The 23,866-nt window shown below is 40.7% G+C and overlaps 1 protein-coding gene across 5 annotated transcripts in view; it reads left to right on the forward strand.

The window, feature by feature from the left end:
* Positions 1-9,020, forward strand: part of LOC125447760 (alpha-actinin-1-like) — a 106,562-nt gene extending 97,542 nt beyond the window's left edge. For 2 of the 5 annotated variants that reach the window (XM_048522452.2, XM_048522451.2), the window contains exons 19-21: positions 5,324-5,389; positions 6,857-7,015; positions 8,397-9,020. In XM_048522452.2, coding sequence (XP_048378409.1) covers positions 5,324-5,389; positions 6,857-7,015; positions 8,397-8,555 — 384 coding nt within the window. In that variant the 3' untranslated portion in view covers positions 8,556-9,020. Of the gene's footprint in view, positions 1-4,987; positions 5,069-5,323; positions 5,390-6,856; positions 7,016-8,396 lie in introns of all 5 variants that reach the window. The other 3 variants (XM_048522450.2, XM_048522449.2, XM_048522453.2) reach the window with 2 other exon arrangements.
* The last annotated feature ends 14,846 nt before the right edge of the window (positions 9,021-23,866 follow it).

The raw sequence follows: 23,866 nt of genomic DNA on the forward strand, positions 1-23,866 counted from the left end.
AGTACAAATTCTGAATTCCCATTGTTATACTGCAGTTTGCTTGATGAGGTGGGTGAATGGAACTTTTAAATTTACCAGATTATTTTGAAGGAGATTAGTGGAGGAAAGACTTTAAAGCATTTTATTTATACAATGTAGTCACTTTGGATGAATTTGAAAGATGTAATTGGCTGAACACTTCAGAAAGCATCTGCTGGGTGCCTTCATCCTGTGGTTTACAAACCAGAAAAATATCCCCTTTTGTCTGGAGCTTAATTCATATGTGCATAAATGCCAACCCTTGAGTTGTAGCTGCGTCAAGAGAATTTGTCTCCCATTTTATTATAGTTTGGATTGCAACTGTTAAACAATTGTAACTTTGACTGTTAACTGCTTAAAAACATGGTGTGTTGAATAAGGAAAATCCCTTATCGCAAGACACATTCTGGACAAATCAACATTTAAAACAAAAAATCTCTTCTAATGTAGCTATTTCAGTTAATGCATGTGAAGAATTGTATTACCGGTTGATTTCTTGGTTGTCGTTTGTTTTTCCAACATTGAAATGTTGTGTCCAGTACCTACAAAACTATTGACTAGCTTTTAGTGTATTTCCTCTTAAATGGTGAGTTGCACTGAGTTGTATAAATTTTTTTCATCACGCATGCCACAGTTATGCTTGATTCATTCACCCAGGATGAAGTTTGATAATTACATAATTTTTGAACATACATGTGGTGCATGAACTGTAATTTGCATTTCTTCAGCACATGAGGATGGCATCGTGGCTCAGTGGTTAGCACTGCTGCCTCACAGTGCCAGGAACCTGGGTTTGACTTCTTCCGCTTTGGGCAACTGTGTGGAGTTTGCGCATTCTCCTCATGTCTGCGTGGGTTTCCTCCCCAGGTGCTCCATTTTCCCCCCTCAGTACAAAGATGTGCAGGTTAGGGTGGATTGGCCATGCTGAATTGCCCATAGTGTTCAGGGATGTGTAGATTAGGTGGGTTGGGTCTGGGTCTTGGTGGGATGTCTGAGGGCCGTTGTGGACTTGTTGGACTGAAGGGCCTGTTTCCACACTTCAGGGATTCTGTGATTTTTTTTTATATGGTTATTTTAATTTGCACTTAAATTTTAAGTTTGAAATTGTCTTTAAGTCCTTCAGGGATTAATAAGGAAGTTGCATTGGTGCCTGTAATGTTATCTATGTAAGGAAGGGTTTAGTTGGATTAGTTTAGACTTTACATTCTGGTCCAAAAGTATATCAGAGGGTGAGGGAGAGGATGTGCTCACCTCTGTAAAAATTGGAATCACGCATAAAATTGGTAGTATGTTTTATTGGTACTCGACTGCTGCTTGTCCAGATTTAAATTGTTTGAGAAGCTGTTGGCACTAACCTGGTGGATTTATATGAAACTGAGCCTCCCGTACAAGTTGTTTTTGCTTTTCCATTTATGAACGGAGACTGGGGGAAGGAGGGGGAAACATCTTCAGCTCTTTGAGCCTGTTCCTGTTGACCTGAGGTCGTGGCTGAACTGAACCATAAGTCCATTTCTGCCTAAGTCATGTGTCCCTTTTAATATCTTATCTGTCTCAATTATTGGTCAGTTGTCATTTGAGAGTTCCAAACTTCTCCCTTTTTCATGTAGACATGACTTCTAACTTCACTCCTGATCTGGTTCCACTTGTTTTAAACTGTGTAGTCCTGGATTCCCCAAAATGTATCTTTTTTTACTTTTGTACTTTGGTCCCTTTTTAATAGCTGGTAACTATAGTCAACTTATCTCATTCATAATTCCAGAAAGTATAGCCATTAGTTTCTGTAATCTCCCTTCATGCCTTGACTTTAGCAGAGTTATCTTTCAGGGAAGTCTTGTGTACTTCCAAAGTGTGGAGCCCAGAGCAGCTCGGTACTTGGTATGATCGAACCAAAGGCTGTGTAGCTGAGGCATGACATTTACTTTATATCGAACTTCTAATGGCTAGTGTATCCTTAGGAATATTTTGGAGAAGGCAAGGTTGAGCCTTTTCCAGTTCCCACTCGAGCATCTCGCTAGCTAGTCGGTGTTCCACATGCTGAACTTTGGCATCAATGAAGACCATAACTTGCCTATAAATGATTTAATTGAGTGAACAGAAACAGTAAACCATTACAAAGGATAAATATGGGAAGTTTTCCTTTTGTGTACTAAATTACAAAATATTTATCTTAGTATATTATTTAAGGGCCACTGTCTAACTTGATGCAAGTCAAGAATTAAGATTACATAAGCATCAATGGTTGCTTAGCATGTTTATCTGGCCAGTTGTCGAGTTGCATGCATTAGGGTGGTAGGTTTTATGTAGAGTTTCCCAGAGTGGGTGTGGGAAATTGACTGACCAGGATTATAGCTGTTTTTATCTAGTAACTCCTGTATAGGATGAGGATGGATTGTTCCCCATTGAGATACTGCCACTTCCCATGATAAAGTTGCTTGATTGTACAATGCTTACTTTGGTACCTCATCCAAGAGTTAAACTGTCTCCTCTAATTGAGATGTTATTAAACAAATGAGTATAGCTGAGATTACGTTTCATGCTGATACCTTCCACTATTTCCCTCAACTAGCCACTCCCTATGATTCTGTATCTTGAACATCAGCCATTAGGTCCTGGAAACCATTGCCACTGACCTCATCTTGTCTTGATTGGATATTCAACCAATGTTATGGGATGATTACCAGGAAAAGGAAATGGGCTTCTCGCTCTCTATCTTCTGGTTTTTAAAAACTAATGTCCTGCAATCCATTTTCCTCACGTCTTTCCTGTAGACGAAATGTTTCTTAGAGGGAATCAAAAGATCACCATGGTTACCTGGTTTGCCTCAGATTATAGTTGTGTACTGATAGCAAATATGATGTCTCATTTTCAAAACAGATCGTAATGTATAGATTGCATTTTGTTTGTCAAAGTTTGTGGTAATCTCCTAATGGTACACATGACATTAGTGCCATTAACAAAGTGCCAGTGCTTATTGCCCAGCCTTGCTAGTCTTGAACATGCTGTAGCTCTCTTCCAGGGTAAATTGGGATAGCGAATGCCATATTATGCCAGAATTTGTAATCTAAATGTTAATGTCAAGTGCGCAATTCCACTTCATCCTGTTTGCACATGCCCATGATTACTTTTTTTGAAACCTTGTGACTTATACCATCGATAGCCTGGTCATTCTACCTTAATAGCAGCAGGTTTGCTTCTTAAAGAATATAGAATATTACTTGGGAATTGTTCATTTTACTGTTTACATTAAACCATCTTCTGGAAAATTTGTTAACTGATTTTTTTTTCTTAAGATGAAATAAAATATTTAAATATTGCGTTTTTCCCTAATCTGCACAATAGTTTTGGCAAAATGCCTCCTATTCTTCCACTGGTGTCATATCAGGTGGTTCAGTGGGATTTGCTGTACTAATCTTGTCCTGATCTAGCTCAAAAATTAAAGCTTGGACCAAAATTCTGAAATATACGTTACATTAATTTTACAGCATTTTTCAAATTGCCTCAAGACATGAACTGTCTTGATAGGCTAGAACATGTTGAAAATGCTTGGTACAGAAGTGGGTGACCTGGGCATGTTCATTCAACATGTAGTTTGTAAAAACAGAACCGCAGATGCTGTAAATCATGAACAAAAACAGAAATTGCTGGAAAAACTCCGCAGGTCTGGCAGCATTGCTGAAGAAAAATCTGTTAATGCTTCAAGTCTGGTAACCATTACTCAACAGTAGTTTGAGTTTGGCTTGTGTTGGTACCTTTGCAGAAGGGAATCCTGATTTTATTCAAAAACATTTGAGGAAATTAAATTTAACAAAAATTGTAGGTTCCAGTGCAGTATTTTCAGTGCATATCGGAAATGTCAAATTTCCCCTCTTCCCTTTGTAAATTTTCACCAGCAGTTCAGCTATTGGTCCAAATGTCCTTTAGCTGGTCTTAAATCGATTCCAATAAATACAATTTAAAAGATTTTTTTTCTAATCCTACCCAGTGTTTCAACAATCTCTCCAGAAATCCTGCAGAGATGCTCCAGACCTTCTAAGAGTTATGCATGCAAGGCACTGTTTGCAGTTGTGGAATGCAGAAAATAATTGGTTTTTGATTTGCGCATTCACTGTTGCAGTGCAGCTTAACTGTTATGGTGCTGAGATTAGTATTTCATTTGCCAGCAGGTATCTAACGGGCTTGCAGCTATTTGTGATCAGAACTAAATTTTCAGCAGCAGCAGAGTTTTTTGAAGTGTAGCTCTTAATATTTCTATTGGCCAAATCTTTTACAATCTTTTCATATTTTCATCTATTTGTGACTTGATGTTGACACTTTCTAAAAATGTCCTTCCATTTACCACCACAGTGTTAATTTTCTCCTGGTTGGAGAACAAAATTGTCATTTACTGTAAAACTGCAATGATTAAATTGTACTTGCAGCCCTGTTCACTTAATTCAATACTACCTGATTTTTTTAATACTTAATTGAGAGAATTCGTACTAATTTATTACAATTTAGATATGTTTGAGGTGTCGTTTTTACCTTGACCACAGACCAGTAGTCTGATTGGATAAGTAACCCAGTCTTGAGTTCTGAAGGATACAAGACTGAAGCCCAATTGCAAATTGGCCGGGCGTACCTGATTTTGAAATACTTTGCCTGAAATTTCAAAATGGTGTAAATCTTAAGATGCACAAAGCTGTATTATCCATTTCTCATAAGTAATTTTTGTATGGTATTTTGCAGTTAAAAGATGTTTAAGATTCATAAGTTTCATTTTCATTTACCTCTTTAACTGTTTTTTTTCCACTTGTCCTTACATACACTTTTTTTTGTTTTCCTCCCCATGTGCATGCTTCATATACTGTGCATGCTGTGCTGCATCACCAACTACATCAACGCCATTTTCTGCCCTCGTGTTTCCACCCCTCACCATCCTCTGCTGTGTGTACACGTCATATTATCTGCATGCTTCGCTGACCTCGTGTAGGACCATACCGGGAAACTGGGACCTGAAGAATTTAAAGCCTGCCTTATCAGCTTGGGCTACGATGTTGGAAATGACCAGCAGGTATTGATAAATTGAATGTATTAAGTGTCAGTAAATAGCTAACTCTTTTTTTTTTCTCCATTTTCTGTCCTGGATTCTGTGTTCTGACCTATTCCCTTATCCCTTAATCCTATTTGTTGTATTTTTTCTTTTCTCTCCTCCCATCCTTGAATTTGATTCTGAACTTGTCCTAACTTTTTTTTAAAAAACCCCATGTTTGTGGTACTATGCCATCTGTGTGCGTGTTTGTTTTCTGGCTTGCTCCTGTTGGAGTAGAAGCGAACGGGGCTGATGGACGCTGATGATTTTCGAGCTCTCCTTATCTCTACGGGCTACAGTCTGGTACGGTTCCTCTTTTCTTCTCCACATCTTCACCCAGAAATACCAGGGGCTTGACCTGTAAGCGAGCTCATTTTAATAAATTTTATTTATTGCAAATATAGCTTGCTTTTATCAAAGTTGAATTTGTAAAGCTTTCATGTTGACCTAAGTTTTTGTGTTGGCAGGTAATGAACATTAATTTTTAAGTGACCAGAAAAACTGTATTACAAGAAACCAATGGCAGTCATTAGGAAATATGATTCTTGTTATATTAAATTGCCACTAATTGCAACATTTTTCAGTTTCCTGATTTTGTTTGCATGAAATGTTGTCTAGCAGGCATATGATTTAATTATTGAGGTTTTCAATTTCTGCCCTTAACAACCAAGTGTTTCCGCTCCATTAAAATGATTTGAGGCTGATGCATGAACAGGCTGAAAACCCAGCCAGTATCTTATAAGAACAGTCCTTGAATTTTTGAGTTTGAATAATGCTGAGGTTATTTCCCAAGATGATGAGCCTGAAACTCCCTACCTTCAAATGAAAAGGCTAGATTTAACCATGAAAGGTTCCTGGACATCCCAATAGTTTCTATGCTCAAGGTTTCTTTTGCCATTTGGAGCTCGTGATCACAACATTGAGCTTGGAGGTATGGCTAGAAAGAGATCACTGAATAGAATAAAGTGAGAAATCCTGAGTCATCCTTGAATTTGAACTTTGATTTTAAGTGTTTTTATATTTAAATATTTTGAAGTGAAAAGTAGAAGGAAATTTGTATAAAATGGGTTCTCTTGTGGCTGAGAAGGGAGTGAGTATGCTGATCTCCACAGTTTGTGATCTAGAAAAGTGCCAGTATGAATCTCCAATCTCTGCTCGGACAACTGACTTTAGCAAGGATGGCTTTCGAAGCTGTTTAATTCACTGATGCCCTCCCAAACCAAGGGAAGAAGGTGTGCTAGCATTCCTGCCTGCAGTTGTCCTTGTTGAAAATTACTTGTTGAAAATTGTCCTCACTCAAAGTAATTTTCATCAATTTCTGAGCTGCAGTTTTATAGCCTGGAAATTTTAGGCTGAGAATTCAATGTTACCCTAAACTCCCAGTATTGTTTGACTGTGATTTTTCATTGAGTAGCCTCACTGACCCTTTAGCTGAAGATCTTTTTTGGGGCAGGCAAACATAGAACATTCTTGTCACATGACAAACTGGCAACTGATCTAGGATTGTCTGCTTTCTGTAGCTCCTGACATAATTTCTGGTCAAAGTGAACTGCACGCTTGGAATGCTGTAGATGAAATGGAAAGAAAAATGCTGCCAGTTCTGGGACTGCAGTGGCACACACTGTCAGCCAGAATCATTAGCCCTTTTGATCTACATTTGAGTTGTATGTTTCCAAGTGAAAGAACATGGGATTACATTATATAGACTAGTTTAATGATGTATCTTTTTGTCTTGGCTCTGTCATAAGAATTAATGTTTTTAACTTCTAGGGTGAAGCGGAGTTTGCACGAATAATGAGTATTGTTGCCCCCAACAACACTGAAGAAGTCTCATTCCAAGCCTTTATTGACTTCATGTCACGTGAGACAACAGACACTGACACAGCTGAACAAGTGATGGCCTCCTTCAAGATTCTGGCAGGAGACAAGGTAACAAATTAGACTTGCAGAGATACAGGAAGTTGCTTAACTTTGATCCAGAACATTTATTCTGTTTGTAAGCCAGTTGAATTCCTTGATCTGCAATTTCTTCAGCACTTGTTCTTAATATTATATTGCTTCTTTCTGCACTTTTTAACATCTAACCACTTTGCTCATGAAGGTTTAACAACAGATAGTCAGGATGTAACAATAAACAGCACAGGCAGTCTCTTTCCCCCCCACCCCAAGGTTTCCTCTCAGGTTGAAGCCCCACCCTAATCTTTTGCACTACTTCAACTAGTCTCCACTTCAATGAATCGTTTGCAGTGATAATTTATAGCTGTTACTTTAGAAACCCTGATGCAATCTGCAAGTGGAGTAAGCGCCTTTTTTGTATCTGGTTGAAGGCATTCATTAGACATGTCTGAGCCTGAGCTGGTCGTGGGAGGTACGTGTTTTATTCGTCCCATTGGCTTACAACAAAGCCTGTTCCAATCAAGTGATTAGCTCTTCCATAAATACTACCAAGTCTGTGTTCGGTGAGCTGATTTTTGGCTGAGATGGTTATATAAACACTACATCTAGCCTCCCAATCCACTGGGCATTGGATGGTTGGCCAAGCTTCTCAATAGCTGTTGGATTCTCTTGCCTATTATTTCAAAAAGCTATCTCAACATTGTTATTTATCATTGCCTAGTAAGCTACGTGGGTATGGTACTGGACTGGCAACACAAAGGTATAGTTCAAATTCCATCACACGAAGTTATATATTGAGTTTGAATCTAGTCATTTGTGGGCTGGCACCCAGGATGAAAATGAACATAATTAAAACAGAACAAGCTCATCTGGACTGTATGTGCCTCCAGTCCTAGCTAATTGGATGATTCTTTTAAATGTATTTTGTTAAATGATTAGATTAGATTCCCTACAGTGTGGAAACAGGCCCTTCGGCCCAATAAGTCCACACTGCCCCTTGAAGTATCCCACCCAGAACCGTACCCCTATAACCCACACACCCCTGAACATTACGGGCAATTTAGCATGGCCGATCCACCTACCCCGCACATCTTTGGACTGTGGGAGGAAACCGGAGCACCCGGTGGAAACCCACACAGACAGTTGCCCGAGGTTGGAATTGAACCCGGGTCCCTGGTGCTGAGGCTGCAGTGCTAACCACTGAGCCGCCGGAAGTGATTAGTTGTAAAATTTAAATGCTTGGAATGCAGATCACAATGCCAGTATAAGCAAATGGCTTTGATCATAACTTGAACAAATTTAATTTAAACAATACTGATGCCCTACTTCAGCAGTATACTTTGAAATACTGTTTTTTGTCCTGGTCAAGATGCCTGCAATAGCTAATGAATGTTGATGATTTGTTTTTTTCCAGAGTTACATCACAGCAGAGGAGCTGAGACGTGAGCTTCCCCCTGATCAAGCTGAATACTGTATTGCCCGGATGGCTCCGTATAGAGGACCTGACGCAGTGCCTGGTGCTTTGGATTACATGTCCTTCTCCACAGCTTTATATGGTGAAAGTGACCTGTAATCTGATCTTTCTACAGCCAGCCCACTCTTCTTTTATTCCCTCTTTCTTGCACGCACGCTCTCTCCACCACCACCTAAAGTCAGTGCTATAAACAGCATATTGGAATTAGCACATGCATTTACTGAAGAACCTTTTTACTGTACATTCCATTATGTCTTATTATGACTTTCAGTCTTGAATCTATGCAAATATTTCCATTTTCTGTTTCTATATTGGGGTGGTAATTTGCAAACATTTTTTCCAAACTGTTACAATTTGGAGAATATCAACTAAGTGCCACAGGAACTGTGAATTTGTCTGGGAATTTGGAGGTTTTGATTTTTAAAGTCTGAAAATTCCATAGGAATCTGGCTCCTTTGTATTTTTCCAACTGTGTACTTGATACTGTAAAACTAAATATTTTTGTACTATAAATATTTAGTATTCCCGCTGTTTTCACTCTCCTGTTTTCCACCCTCCTCCCCCCCCCCCATAAAATCTAGAAGTGATAAAGATGAGCTGCTTCAATTAAATTCCTTTTATTTGCAGCTATTAGATAAATATTAATTTGCACCAGACAGACCATGTATGAGTAGCACAAATGTATTACAATGCTGAGCTTTACAGTGCTTGATCCCCCAGCTAATATTGTTTGAAGGGGGGTTTGGGTTACCTCATGATGTTTTCATAGAAAATCATGACTGATCCAGATTTGTAATTGTTTTCTTAATTGTGTCCCAGTGTAGTCCACACTGCCCTCACTGTACAAAACCTGCGTTGAGCCTTCAGAAAACAAATAGGTAGGTCAGAAGGCACTCAGTGAAGAGGCAGCTCTTGATCTTTAGAAGAAAAATGGAAGGCTGATGGGTTTGAAAACGGTAATTTGTCACAAGCTTCTGATGGCATTTAAAAAACCTATCAAACCAAATTTGTTGAAGGGTCACCAGAACCCACAGGGATGAGTTGCTGCCTCAATATAATTGCCAGTTGTTTATAATGAGATCTGGCTTATTAAAGTTAAGTTTCACATTAGTTACTGTGCAGTGAGGTTGGAGTACAGATGAGACAGTGTTAAAGCATAACCAAAATGTGTGGGACCAAAATCATTGGTGCCACAGTTTTTCCAGGAAGGAATGAATCGGAGAGTAAACTCAAATTTACAATATGGTTCCTCCTTTTGTACTGTATCACCAATGAGACTATTGTCAGAATAGTGCAGTATGCCACTGGGAAATCCAAATCACTACCCTGCATTGATGCAAGAGTTAATCATGGGATAGCAATGATGATGGATATGGAATTGCTCAAATCCAGCTGAATCCAAGATGTAGTCTTTCTCGAGACATGCAAGTTTATATGCAGTGAACAAAAATCATGCTTACCAGAAAAAAAAATCTGAAATGGGGCATGCTGTGCCTGCCAAATGCAAATCAGTGAGTTGGCTGTTAAGAAATCAGAAGGGTTTAGAATGAATTTGCGATATTCCAGTTGTGCATCTTAAATATTAAATCATGCAGTTGTAAAGAAAAACTTAATTGCTTTGAAATATTAACTAGGGTGTATGGTGACCCATTTGAGTTCCTGCATATTGGTCACCTGACAGTTAAAGTTTTTCATCAGGTTCTCTCTCTGCAACCCCCCCATTCATCATTTTGACAGTTCAGTTGAGCACAAATAGTACATTTATTTGAGGTAGAGAAAAGATATTTATCTCTTCATATTTAATCTTTTTTTTCTTGTACATACTGCAGTGACATTTAATTTGAATGAGAAGACTGCCTTTTTTAAAAAAAAACAAAGCTGGGCTTTTTCTGTGTAGGTACTGTTCTTGCAGAAACAAGTCCCTAGTTGGGGGGAAAAAAACGGGTGCTGTTGTGGGTTTTGTTTTTAATTCTTTTTGATTTTCCTTGCTGTTGGGATCTACTCCATATTTGAATTATTGCTGTGAGACACAGGCTGGCCTTGAGTTAGAGTAATTGCTGCAGTTTTTGGTGGTGATGGAGGGCTTTTTCTATTTCATTAACATGGGGACTTTATTATAAAGTATATAAAGATATCATCAGAAACACTTTCATGGACTGTAATTATTGCTTGATTTTAAGAGGAAATAAATTGAACATTCTAGGAAAAAAAACATTCCAATGGACAAATAAGATGTTCTGGAATATTGGTGAGTTTCCCTGAACATGTTCTGATCCCTTGCTGTTGTTAGCCTATAATTACCATGTTTTTGAAATGTGATAAGTGAGGGCTGCCTTTCTACAGTTGATCTAAGGGTGTTTTCCATTGCTCTCTGCTACCTTAACCCTATTAGATGAAATAAATCATCAATATTTTTGAGAAAGAAAAGGTGCTGAACTCTTTATTTTGAAATTAACTCAGTTTTTGACTGGTTTTCTTTGTGTGCATAATATTTAAATTTCGCACTTGACAAACATGCCCCTGGACCACACAGTATCCACTGGCTCAGTCAAACTTTTGAATTTGAGTGAACACGCTCACTTGTTTGCACATTGTAAGGTGGCTTATCATAAAGCAACATTTTCACTACATCTGGAATATCTGGCACAGAATTGTGCTCTTAGAAAATTGAACTTTTACGTGTTAAATGGCTCTGCTACTTGAGGAATGTTCCAACACCGTCACTAGTTTGATGACCGTAATGACTGGGTGAGTTCTTCTTTTAACTTGTTCACAGGAAACAAGTGTCACTGGCTGGGCAGCAGTTTATTGCCTGTCCCTAATTGCCCAGAGGGCAGTTAAAGGTCTACCACATTATGGACCAGAGTCACATGTAGGCCAGACCAGGTAAGGATGGCAACACATTGTGGAGCTGGAGGAGCACAGCAGATCAGGCAGCATCGGAGGAGTTGGAAAGTTAACATTTTGGGTTGGGACCATTTTTCAGAACTGAAGGGTTGAGTAGATGATCCACCATGGCTTTCTATTGAGCAAGAATAAAATGTTGGTTGCAGCTATTGGAGGTCAGTCATCTTCAGCTGCCACAAGGCCTGCCCTGTCTTCCATGCCATTAGCAAAGGAATTGCTAACTTAAGAAATTATGAATGTACAAGTAACATTTGCATATCTCAAGGCCCATGGAAGTGACTGAAGAGAGATTGGTCATCATCTGACTTTTTAATGGCATTGCTACTTCTGCCACCCTCACCAGAGCAAATGCATACGTGCACTGAGGCTACAAGAGCAGAACAGGTTCTGAGCTGTGCATAACTGCAATCAAAGCTCAATGATACAGGGCAGAAGATGACCATTTGTCCCTCTCTGTTTGAACCAGTATTGTCAAGACCTGTCCAAAGCTATTCTCTTCTTTCTTCCTGTTTTCCCCACCACTCGTGCATGCTCACACTGTACCCCTGAAAGCCTTTCACCATCTACAAAGTACACGTTGAGATGTTGATGTTTAAATTTATTTATTAATGGCAGGCTTTATTGCTTGTTTCTAATTGCCTCGGGGACCAGTTAAAAGTCAACCATGTTGCTGTGGGTTGCGATAACATTTGTAACTCACTGGGTTTCTCTGACAAATAATAATGGCTTTTGCAATCATTGTTAGGCTCTAATTCCTGATTTTTTTTTTTTTCTTTTCCCCTCTCTGGGTTGACAGCATTCTAATTCAGGTCTCTGACTTGTCCAGTGACAATACCTCTAGGCCTTTCATTCATCCAGTAGATAGAGAGCAGTTTCAGAGCTCCAGTTTGAATCTCACCTTAACAGCAATTCTGGATTTTTTTTTTTAAATTAATCTGAATTAAAAGCTAGTCTCTTTAGTGACATTTAAACCAATCCATTCCATTAATGTCCTTTTTCAAGGAAGGAAGTCTGGAATTATGATCCATCAAGTTGGTTTGTAGTGAAACGTTCAAAGGAGGCTGTAGAAGTTCTTAACAGCAGAATGGGTAGCCCACCAACACACTAAAACAGCAGCTAACGAACTTAAAAGACCCTATACAGACAACAAGCAAAACAAACGTCATCTACAAAATACCTTGCAAGAACTGTGACAAACACTACGTTGGACAAACTGGCAGAAAGCTAGCCACCAGGATACACGAACATCAACTAGCCACAAAACAACATGACCCACTATCACTCGCATCCTTACATACAGATGAGGAAGAACACCACTTTGATTGGGACAACACATCCATCCTAGGACAAGCCAAACAGAGACACGCACGAGAATTCCTAGAGGCATGGCATTCCAACCGGAACTCCATCAACAAACACTTTGATTTGGAGCCAATCTACCACCCTCTGAGAAAAAACAGGAAATGACATCACCAACCCAAGGAAACCTAAACAGATAAATAGAAAGTGGGACATAACACCAGCGCTGCTTCGGATGCTCACTGATGATGTTACCTAGAATGGTGACGAAACGTCTGAAAACTAACGTTCCAGCTCAGCGAGCAAACACTCATCCCGAACCTCAACCTGAGCTACAAATCTTCTCAAAACTCACTACAGAATGCAAATAATGCCTGCTTTAATTCCTTTCCAACTCTGCTGGCATAAGTCTTTCACAATTCTGAGGGCCTGAACTTTCTCCGTTCTAACAATTTGCCTTCAATAAAAGTTTCCCTAGCTTGAGACTGAGAATTGCAGCTAGGGTGGCTAATTCTCCCTCTTCCTGTCCAAACTGGAACCAAAAGCTAAACTAACAGCCATGGGTAGGCAATGGCTTAGTGCTATTATCACTGGACTATTAATCTAGAGACCCACATAAAGCCCTGGGGACCTGAATTTGAATTTGACCACAGCAAATGGTAGAATTTAAATTCAATTTTTAAAAAGTGGAATTAAGAGGCTAATGATGACCATGAATCCATCATAGATTATTGTAAAACCCCATCTGCATTACTAATACTCTTTTAGGGGAAGGAAACTGCTATTCTTATCTGGTCTGGCCTACATGTGACTCCAGAACCATAGCAGATCTGGTTGACTCGTAACTGCCATCTAGGCAATTAGGGATGGGCAAAAAATACTGCCCTAGCCAGTGACGTCCTCATCCTGTGAATGAATAAATTTAGAAAAAACGGCTCCTGGTCTGCTTGTAGATTCAGTATAGATGCCCTATCTAGGACCTGGCCAAGACAGTCATTAGCTGGTTCAGGCAGTGGAGGGGGTCATAGTTGCTGGCAGTCTGCCCCTCTTCAAAGGCTACCTTTTGTGCCTGGATGCTGTTGGAAAGCATGAACGTTATGTCTGCCAATACCTTTTTAATGCCTTTAGACAGAGGTGGGCACTGTTGTAAGTGGAATGCTTTATCTTCCGTTCCAACTCCCTCTTTTGATTCAGCCCCCCCCCCCCCCCCCACCACCACCACCCCAAAAACCACTACCTTTAGTGGTCTGTATTGCCCTTAACATGTTTGTATGTAAGTTAATCAGTTTGGAGAACACTGACAGTTTACCAAATCACCAATTGTATTTTTTTTGTAAAGGTGGTGGGAGTGCTTTGAACCATTCAGTTGTATGTAAGAGCACTTCTGTACTTTAAATTTTAAATGTACCATCCACAAACACCACAGGTGTCTGAGAGGTATTTGACAGAAGTCATACAACTTCCTTGTAATTTGACTGCTGTCCAAATGACTTTATGACCTTTTTGAAAAAGGAAATCCTCTCTGAATTGAAATCTTTAAATGACAATGTACACTTGTGTTTGCTTTTTAATTGGCTTCATGAAATGAAACTTCTGGAATGGCCCTACGAGTTGCTCCTTTCAACGGAAATTGAGGATGTGCCACTTCTAGCCTTGCAGAGATGCCTATATCTCATGAAATAATTTTTAACCAATTCAAAAGCTTCAGTGACATTCTGTTACCACCTTCAAAACACTAATGTGCTGTATGTGAAGGGTATCATCTAAAAGATGCTGTGTAGCAACTTCCTAAATCTTCTGGTCACCTCTACTACCTAGAAAGATGAGAGCAGCAGATGCACAAGAACTGTTACACCTGCTGAGTTAGCAACAGGCCTGTTGTCACTGTGATGTGGAACCATGTTGCTGTTCCTTTTGCCATTGCTGTGTCTCAATCCTGGAACTCAACAGATTTTAATTTTTTTTACTACGTGGACTCCACTGGCTCTAAAAATCCCTTTAAACCCCTATCATATCTGCCTCCTCCACTATCCCAGCAATGTGTTCCAGACTCCTACGACTCTGTAAAAAGACTTGCCCCTCACATCTCCTTTGAACTTACATCCTTCACCTTTTAAATGGTTACCTAGCATGGTAACGAAACATCTGAAAACTAACCTTCCAGCTCAGCGAGCAAACTCACATCCAGAAACTCAACCTGAGCTACAAATCTTCTCAAAACTCGTTAGACTTTCCCCTCACATCTCCTTTTGAACTTGCATCCTGCATCTTAAATGCACGCCCCCCTCCCCCGCAGTTCCAGCTCTGGGAAAAACAGTCTGACCATCAACCCTATCTATGCATCTCCTCAGTTTATAAACTTATGTCAAGTCTCCCTTCAGCCTCTGCTGCTCTAGAGAAGACAACTTGTGTTTTCCTAGTCTCTCCTTTCTATCTCATACCCTTGAATCCTGGTAAACCTCTTCTGTACCCTCTCCAAATCCTGTAATAGGGTAACCAGGATCGAACACAATACTCTTAAGTGTGGCCTAATCAAAGTCTTGTGAAGCTGCAACATGACATCCTCACTCTCACACTCAATTCCCTGGCCAACAAATGCTGGTCTCTTCCAACTAATGGTTCAACTGTGGGTTTTAAGATGGACATGGTGTGCCCTAGCCCATAATAATTTTCCTCTTGTAGGTGACTAACCAATGATCTTTGGCAATAGACTTGTACACACAAGGGGCTTTTGAGCCTGTCTCCTGTTAAAATATTCTTGTGACAGATTAATCAGTTTGTTTTGTCTAAAACTTTAATACCCATGCAGCTGCTGGCTGTACAAATCCCCCTGAAGTGTGTGTGTGTGCTTGTAATGCTTAAGTGTCTTATTTGAGTTGAATTAGGTGTGGTTCAGGGAGGGGTTTGTACAATGCCAGGTTTGACCTGAATTTAGCATTCTGGCAGTTTCAGAGCATAGGAAGGACTGCATCACATTACATTGCATCACCTTTGTAAAAGTTGATTGACTTACATACATGACCACCTTTTGGATCAGCTCAGTGATACAATCTACTTAGTTGAGATATGATCTGAGAAATACAATGTTCACTGCCTTTCAATCTATGAAAGAACACAAAATGCCTGGAAGAAATACAGTTGCACACAAAAAGTCAGACATGTTAGATGTCTCAGAATTAATTTGGTGGAGCGTAATTAAGATCAAAAACCAGTTGCACAAGTTTTATCCACTTGGGGAAATATATGAATAATTACAAAAAAGTCACGAGTATCTTGGCGCTCTCCCATTACTTAACTGCAATTTATGACCTTTAAAGTGTTGGTTGGTATATGTCTATTACTTTATCCTACTCTCACCCACTGCTCATCAAAAACCCCACTGTGAAAGGTGGTTAGCTATTTGCAGAAAGCCACCGCCCACTGGGAGCATTCAAACAACAAGACTCTGCGAGTAAACTCACAATACAAACATTCAAATTTGCACTGTCCTGGTGCTGGGTTTGTTTTATTCACTCGTGGGGTTGGGCATTGTTGGCTTTATTTCGCATCCCTAGTTGTCCTTGAAGGTGGTGAGCTGCTGCAGTCCATGTGGTGTAGAGATACCACAATGTCGTTAGGGAGAGAATCTTAGTGATACTGGAGCACTGGTGATCCTTCCAAGGCAGGATGGTGAGTGACTTGGACTTATTTGCAGGGGTGGTGTTCTTGCTTATCGCTACCCTTGACCTTTTATATTGTAGTGGTTGTGGCTTTGGAAGGTGCTGTCTAAGGATCCTTGGTGAATATTTGCCTTGGAAGTGGTTCGCCCATTATGTCTCCACCATTCAATCAGATCATCTTCAATGCAATTGCACACTCTCCCTATATCCCTGATGTCCTCTGTATCTAGAAATCTGTCAGTGTCTGCCATGGATCTACGCAATGACTCAGACTCTACTGCTCCCCTGAGGTAGAGAATTCAAAGATTCACCATCTCCCAAGTGAAGAAATTGCTTCTAGTTTCAGCCTTCAATTGCTTATGTCTTCTGAGACTGTGTCCTATGCTTCTAGAACTCACTCCATCCAATCTACTGCCTTAAAGCAAGGGGAAGCATCCTCTCAGTATCCACCTGATCAAATCTTACAAGAATTTTATATTTTTTAATTCAATCATCTCCTATTCCTTTAAAATGTAGGGATTATAGAGCCAGACTCCTCATACTCTGTCATCGTAGGACAATGCCTCCATCCCAGCAATCAGTCTGGTGAACCTCCATTACATTCATTATACATTCCAGGTATGGTCTTGCCAAGACTCTAGCAAAATCCCAGCAAGATGACTACTCCTATACTCAAATCTTGCAATAAAGGCCAACATACCATTTGCCTTCCAAGCTTCTTGTTGCACTAGTTTTCAGTAACTTTTGAATGTTACATCCGGGTTCCTTCATGCATCAAAACTTCCCCTCAGTTTAGAAAATACTTCACATTTCAGCATTTCCAAATTTCTATGTCTCATCCAGGGTTTGACAAGGCAGACCTTAACCTGATGCAGTTCAAATCAAGTTCATCTCTGTGTAATGCCTTAAAGGTAAAATTCTTGACTTCTGTGTTGAAATCCATCTGTAACGTCTCCCCGTCTGTTTATAATTTCTTCCGACATTACAAATCTCCAATTCTGGCATCTTGTTTATCACTGATTATTTCTCCACTGTAGCTACTTTGGTTGCCTGGTTTCTAAACTCTTACTGGTGAAGGCACCATTAGAGCAAACAGTAAATGTTCTGAACTTTATGCTTGTAACAGGCATTGTCCTTCCATCAACACGTAGCATTGCAGTAAAGATTTGGCGGGCTGAGATCTAGTGGAAATATCACTGTATTAGCAATCAAGAGCCTCGGGCTGATGTTCTTGGGGTATGGGTTTGGATTCCATTCTGGCAGAGGATAAAATCTGGATTCAGTAAAAATCTGGAAATAGAGTGTTGGCCTATGGGTGGCAGAGTACGTCACTTCAACCAGAGCACATCTGCTCCACCCATTTCGCTCTTAGTCTTTGTTTCCTTTTTTCTCTCTCTTGGTGTTTCTTCTTCACTCCTGGCCTCAGCATAGACCTAGTAAGGTGTCCTCTTGGCCCAGCCCAGCCCATGGCGGTCTCTCAGCATGTGAGTGCTTCCTCCTCAGGTATGTTCCAGAGGCAGCAGGAGAAGATCAGGGAGGCAACAGCAGCAGTGGAACTGCAACGCAACATGGGAAGAGCGAGCAGTGAGGGAGATCCCCCGGTATTTGCAGCAGCAGCATCTAAACAGGTAGCTGAGATCTCCTGGACAGCAAGCTAAGTGGAGGATTCAAAGACTATTGAACTTATTCCTTTATTCTTCTAGTTTATATTAAGGGTGGGCACAGTGGCTCAGTGGTTAGCACATCTGCCTCACAGCACCTCAATTCCACTCTTGGGCAACTGTCTGTGTGGAGTTTGCACATTCTCCCTGTTTCTGTGTGAGTTTCCTCTGGGTGCTCTAGTTTCCTCCCACAGCCCAAAGATGTGCAGGTTAGGTGAAGTGGCCATGGGAGATTGCCCGTGGTGTTCAGGGGTTTGTAGATTAGGGGGATGCGTCTGGGTGGGATGTTCTGAGGTTCGGTTTGGAATTGTTTGGCTGAAGGGCCTGTTTCCACACTATTCTAAGAAGGGGTTTAATGTTAACTATTACGTTATTTCTTTATTTTTCTAGTTATTCTATGAAGGTAATGCTGAACTTTTTATCTTTATTTCTTTTACTACTTTGTATCTAAAATCGCAGTTTGTGTGGCAACATTAGACAATTTTCACTGTACTGCCATATTTGAGTATACGTGACAATAAAATCTAAATCTAAATAGCCCCTGTCAATTGTTATTAAGAAGTTATGTTTTGCTAATTATTGTTATAGAAATGATATCTGCCATCCCTACCTGGTGTGGCCTATGTGTATGACATTCGACCCACAGCAACGAGGTTGATTCCTAACCTTGGCAATTAGGGATGAGCAACAGATGGTCGCTTAACCAATGACACCTTCATCCCATCAGTCTTTTCTTTAAATGGCAAGTGAAATATTTCTGTACCTGAAAGTTTTGTTTCAGACTAGAGTACCTTAGGGATGGTCAAATCAAAGTGTAAGAAGGAGCAGGAAACTCTCGCTGTTATCTATTTTCCATTCTGCTACCTGACATAGGAACAGTGAGCTTAATTGTGGCACCTGAGCCACCAAAATCACCTCTACATAGCACAAAAATTAACCCAAGTTCTCTAAACGATATGGTTTACAGTCACAGCAGGCACCTCAATAGAACTTTTTAATGACCTGAAAGAGTTGCCCTTTTTCCATTTTACTCTGTATTTTCATGTACATTTTGCAAAATAATAACTTGTTCTGTCTGCTTCTACAGAATTGCTAGGTTTTCTGTTCAGATTCTAGTTTTTGGCCACTTGGATAATGGAAATTGGACCAACAAGCTCAGAGATGTGAAAGATAATGGAAAGAAGCCTACATGTAAAATATTAATCTCTCTCTTCCCAAAATTGCAATAATATTTCTAATTCCAAGTATTCATTTGCTGTAAGGTGCTTTGGGACATCCAAGCATCATGAAAGCTGCTGTATTTTTTTACTCCTCATGCAGGGGAATTGCTCCTTACTTATGTTTATAAAAAAAATTACTTTCCTTGCAATTTCCTCATTGTTAGAATGCACATTACTGCACTGTCCTCTTTCCCCACTTTAAAGTTACTCAATGCTATCTCCCTCTTCTGGCTCTATCTACACATTACAGTTTTTATCGAATCTGTTAAAGCTTAGATTCCCAGTACTTCCCAAACTCTTTGCTCCTTTGACCCCATTTGGAGGTTTGAAAACCTGTCTCAACCCCTCAGTAACTAATGGGGATGAAGAGGGCCTATTAGATCAGGGTAGAAGGGAGGGCCAGCCACTGTGGCCTTGGAACCTGAAAATCTCAGCTTGTGACCACACTCCGGGTCCTGTCCACCACTTTGGGGAAACCTGCTTTTCTCCTATGCCCTTGAATGCCACATGCTTCAGACTGTCTTAGCCGCATATTCCTGTCTTAGCCACATCCTTGTTGTGGATAAAATCCAAACTCATTGCATGATCGTTGCTTCCTGCCGTGACCGCAAATCTAAGGAATGCCATGCTGGTGTGCAATATAGAATAAACGATTGTGCTGCATTTGTTACAGAAAAAATTCCATTATTTAACTGTGTTCTAAGTCCAGAGATAGTAGGAACTGCAGATGCTGGAGAATCTGAGATAACAAAGTGAGGAGCTGGATGAACACAACAGGACAAGCAGCATCTTAGGAGCACAAAAGCTGACGTTTCGGGCCTGGACCCTTCATCAGAAAGAAGTTCTAAGTCCAAATGGGTTTAAGACTTTGTTGAGTAAAGGGAATCTTGACCCCTGCCAATTAGCAACGATTAGCCCAGATTAAATTCTAATGATTAACTGTTATTCAGTATTTATAGGGCATCAGCATAATGTTAATAAGCAGAATCCTGGAGTGATTACAGAAAAACTGCACATTTTATACACCACCTTGTTGCTTTTATAATAAACCTGGAGTCCAGCGATCTGAAGCCTGGCTCTGGCCTGGTTCACAGTTTTTTTGCTGAGGTTACAGAGTTATATAGAAACAGGGCAACAGTGCCATTGGCCCAACTTGTCCATGCTGACCAGGTTTCCTAAACTGAACTAGTCCCGTTTGCCTGCACTTGGCCCATAATCTTCTAAAACCTTTCCTGTGCATTATCTGTCCAAATGCCTTTCAAATGTTGCAATTGTAATCACCTCTACCACCTCCTCTGGCAGCTCATTCCATTCACGCACCACCCTCTCTGTGAAAAAGTTGCCCCTCAGGTCCCTTTTAAATCTTTCCTCTTTCACCTTAAACTTGTACCCTCAAGTTTTGGATTCCCCTACCTTGGGGAAAAGATCTTGACTATCCACCTTATCTACACTCCTCATGAAATTATGAACCTCTGTAAGGTCACTCCTCAACCTCCTATGCTCCAGAGGAAAAACGTCCCAGCCTATTCAGCCTCTCTTAATAACTCTCACCTTTGGCACCCTTTTCCGGTTTAATAACATTGTTCCTATAGTAGGGCGACAAGAATTGAATGCATCCTATTAAAAGTGAAAGCAGCAACTAAGAAGAAAAAATCCGTAGTACATCAAATTGTTGCACAGTACATACACCGTTTCCCATCCTGCTTTTTCCTCTTCTGTTCCACTTAAGCATAATTGTTTGTCGCACTTCATACTGAATATACAGTTTTGTATCTAAGGCACAGCTTTAAACAGGAAGAGCTGAAAATTCCAGTTAGTGGTCAAGAAAAGGTCAATGGCTTTTATAAAAACTGAAAGAGCTGCGGATGCTGTAAATCAGAAACAAAACCGAAATTGCTGGAAAAACGCAGCAGGTCTGTCAGCACCTGTGGAGAGAAATCAGAGTTAACATTTTGGGTCCAGTGACCCTTCTTCAGAACTGGACACCAGACCTGAAATGTTAACTCTGATTTCTCTCCACAGATGCTGCCAAATCTGCTGAGTTTTTCCAGCAATTTCGGTTTTTGTTGTTAATGCTTTTTATGCTCAGGGATGATAGTATTTAATGGACAGCAGGACAATGTATCACACACAGAATTATCCTCCTTCTTAGGCTATCCCTCTGGATTGAGGATGATTTGTTTCCACTCTGAGGACAGAGATACCTGATTGAAGTCAGTGTGCTATCTGACTTGGCCTTTATTGCAAGAGGATTCGAGGACAGGAATGAAGTTGTTTTGCTGAAATTATTAGAGACTTGACAAGTCTGTGCTTGGTGCGTTGTATCTGCTTTTAGCTCCCTTAACAAAGGCAGGATATGCATGCTGTAGAGGGAGTGTCACTTGGCAATCAGTGGGACGTTTGGAGGTGTGTGCATTCCCTCCATTGCCTTGATTTCACTGCTGTGTGTTCCCATCGAACTCTCACAATGTGTTTGGTGCCTTCCCAAGAGAACCTTCTCCATTTTGATTGGTCAGCAGTCAGGGAGTGCCAAATGTTGGCTGGGATGTTTGACCATTCCTGGGATGATTGAGGACATACCTAAAGCATGTCTGATGTCCTCCCTGGGAGTCTCCTGCTGTGACCAAGTTCCCAGGAGAGCAGAACTGTAATGTGATATACACAACACAAAATCCCATTATGATTAAAAATACAATCTGCACACAATCTATCAACAAGATAGGGAAGTGCTGATGGAAAGTGTACCTTTTCAGCTGTGTCTTTTCCCTAGGATGGGAGATTTCATGACTAGGGGCAAATTTTTAAGGTGAGAGGGGAGAGATTTCAAAAAGGGATGAGGGGCAATTATTACACAGAGGGTGGTTTGCATGTGGAATGAACTTCCTGAGGAAGTGGTGGGGGTAGGTACAATTACAATGTTTAAAATGCATTTGGATAAATACATGAAAAGGAAAGGTTTGACAACATGTCCATCCTGGGCCTCCTGCAGTGCCACAACGATGCTACCCAAAGGTTGCAGGAACAGCAACACATGTTCCAACTTGGGAACCCTGCAGCCCAATGGTATCAATGTGGACTTCACAAGCTTCAAAATCTCCCCTCCCCCTACCGCATCCCAAAACCAGCCCAGCTTGTCCCCGCCTCCCTAACTTATCCTTTCTCCTACCTATCCCCTCCTCCCACCTCAAGCCCCACCCCCACTTCCTACCTAGTAACCTCATCCCACCCCCTTGACCTGTCCGTCCTCCCTGGACTGACCGATCTCCTCCCTACCTCCCCACCTACACTCACCTTTACTGGCTGCATCCCCGCCTCTTCGACCTGTCTGTCTCCTCTCCACCTATGTTCCCCTCTATCCATCTGCTATCTGCGTCCCCCTCTCTCCCTATTTATTTCAGAACGCCGTTCCCCTCCCCCATTTCTGAAGAAGGGTCTAGGCCTGAAACGTCTGCCTTTCTGCTCCTCTGATGCTGCTTGGCCTGCTGTGTTCATCCAGCTCTATACCTTGTTATCTCAAGTTTGAGGGATATGGGACAGGAGCAGGCAGGTGGGACTAGTTGAGTTTGGGATTATGTTTGGCAGGGACTGGTTGGGCTGAAGGGTCTGTTTCTGTGCTGTATGACCCTATAAATCTAAGACAGGATCTCCTTTTTGCATTTTAAAATTCTAGATCGAAGGGTAACATAAAGAAGGAAAAGTTTAAATTTTTTGGGTTGAGGCCCTTCTTCAGGCTTCTGTATGCAGTCAGAAAAACAATTACTACACAAAATGGAGAAAAAAAATGCAGCCGTGAGCAGCTTTATTTATACTGGAAATATTTCTCATTGGTGTCCATGGGAGCGTCAACAGTTCTTGGACCTTCCCAAAGTACACAGAGATTCACTTCACAGGATGATATCATCTCTTCTGCTGTAACTGGTTTTTCTGGTTTTTGGGCAAAACTTGTGCAACATGACAGGAAAGTTTATTCGTGGAGCAGGCACCAAAATGGTAATATCACAGGGAATCAGTCAGTGCTGCTGTCACTTTAGTTTACCCTATTCCAGAGGGAGTCCTTCACTCAGAACAAAGTGATTTGGAGGAACCTCCTGTGAGAAGGGACGTAATTCTTTTGGGAATGCGTGTTGACAAGAGGAACCGGTGATAGGAATGCGAACAATCTTGAGGCCAAGATCTACATCCACCTCCGTAAGATACCTGCCAAATGTGTGGTTGAAGATGTGGCTCCAGGTTTGGGCTCGTCAAGTACACAGTAACTCATGACCAGTGACACTGATTTCCCAGGTGGATCGTCATGTTCGCTTGTTGCCAATGACAATTCACCATGTACAGGGCAAAGCTGAGAAATAACAGCAGCTTTGGTTTAGGAGTTAAGTTTAGATTAAAGGCACTGCACCTTGGGAGAAAAATTATATGCATTCAAAAAAAAATTGTTGTCTTTGTTTCTCTGTGAACGTTTTTGGTTGTCAATTCATGGATTTGGAGCTAAACATATAGAAGCAAAGTACCACAGATTCAGAAGATGGAGTTGCTGGAGAGACTCAGCAGGTCTGGCAGCATCTGTGGACAGAGGTACAGAGTTAACATTTTGAGTCTGGTATGAATCTTCTTCAGAACTTTCAAATTGGTCTTGAAACGGTAACTCTGTTTCTCTCTCCACAAAT

Source organism: Stegostoma tigrinum, chromosome 39 (assembly GCF_030684315.1).
Source record: "Stegostoma tigrinum isolate sSteTig4 chromosome 39, sSteTig4.hap1, whole genome shotgun sequence".
Classification (NCBI taxonomy): Eukaryota; Metazoa; Chordata; class Chondrichthyes; order Orectolobiformes; family Stegostomatidae; genus Stegostoma; species Stegostoma tigrinum.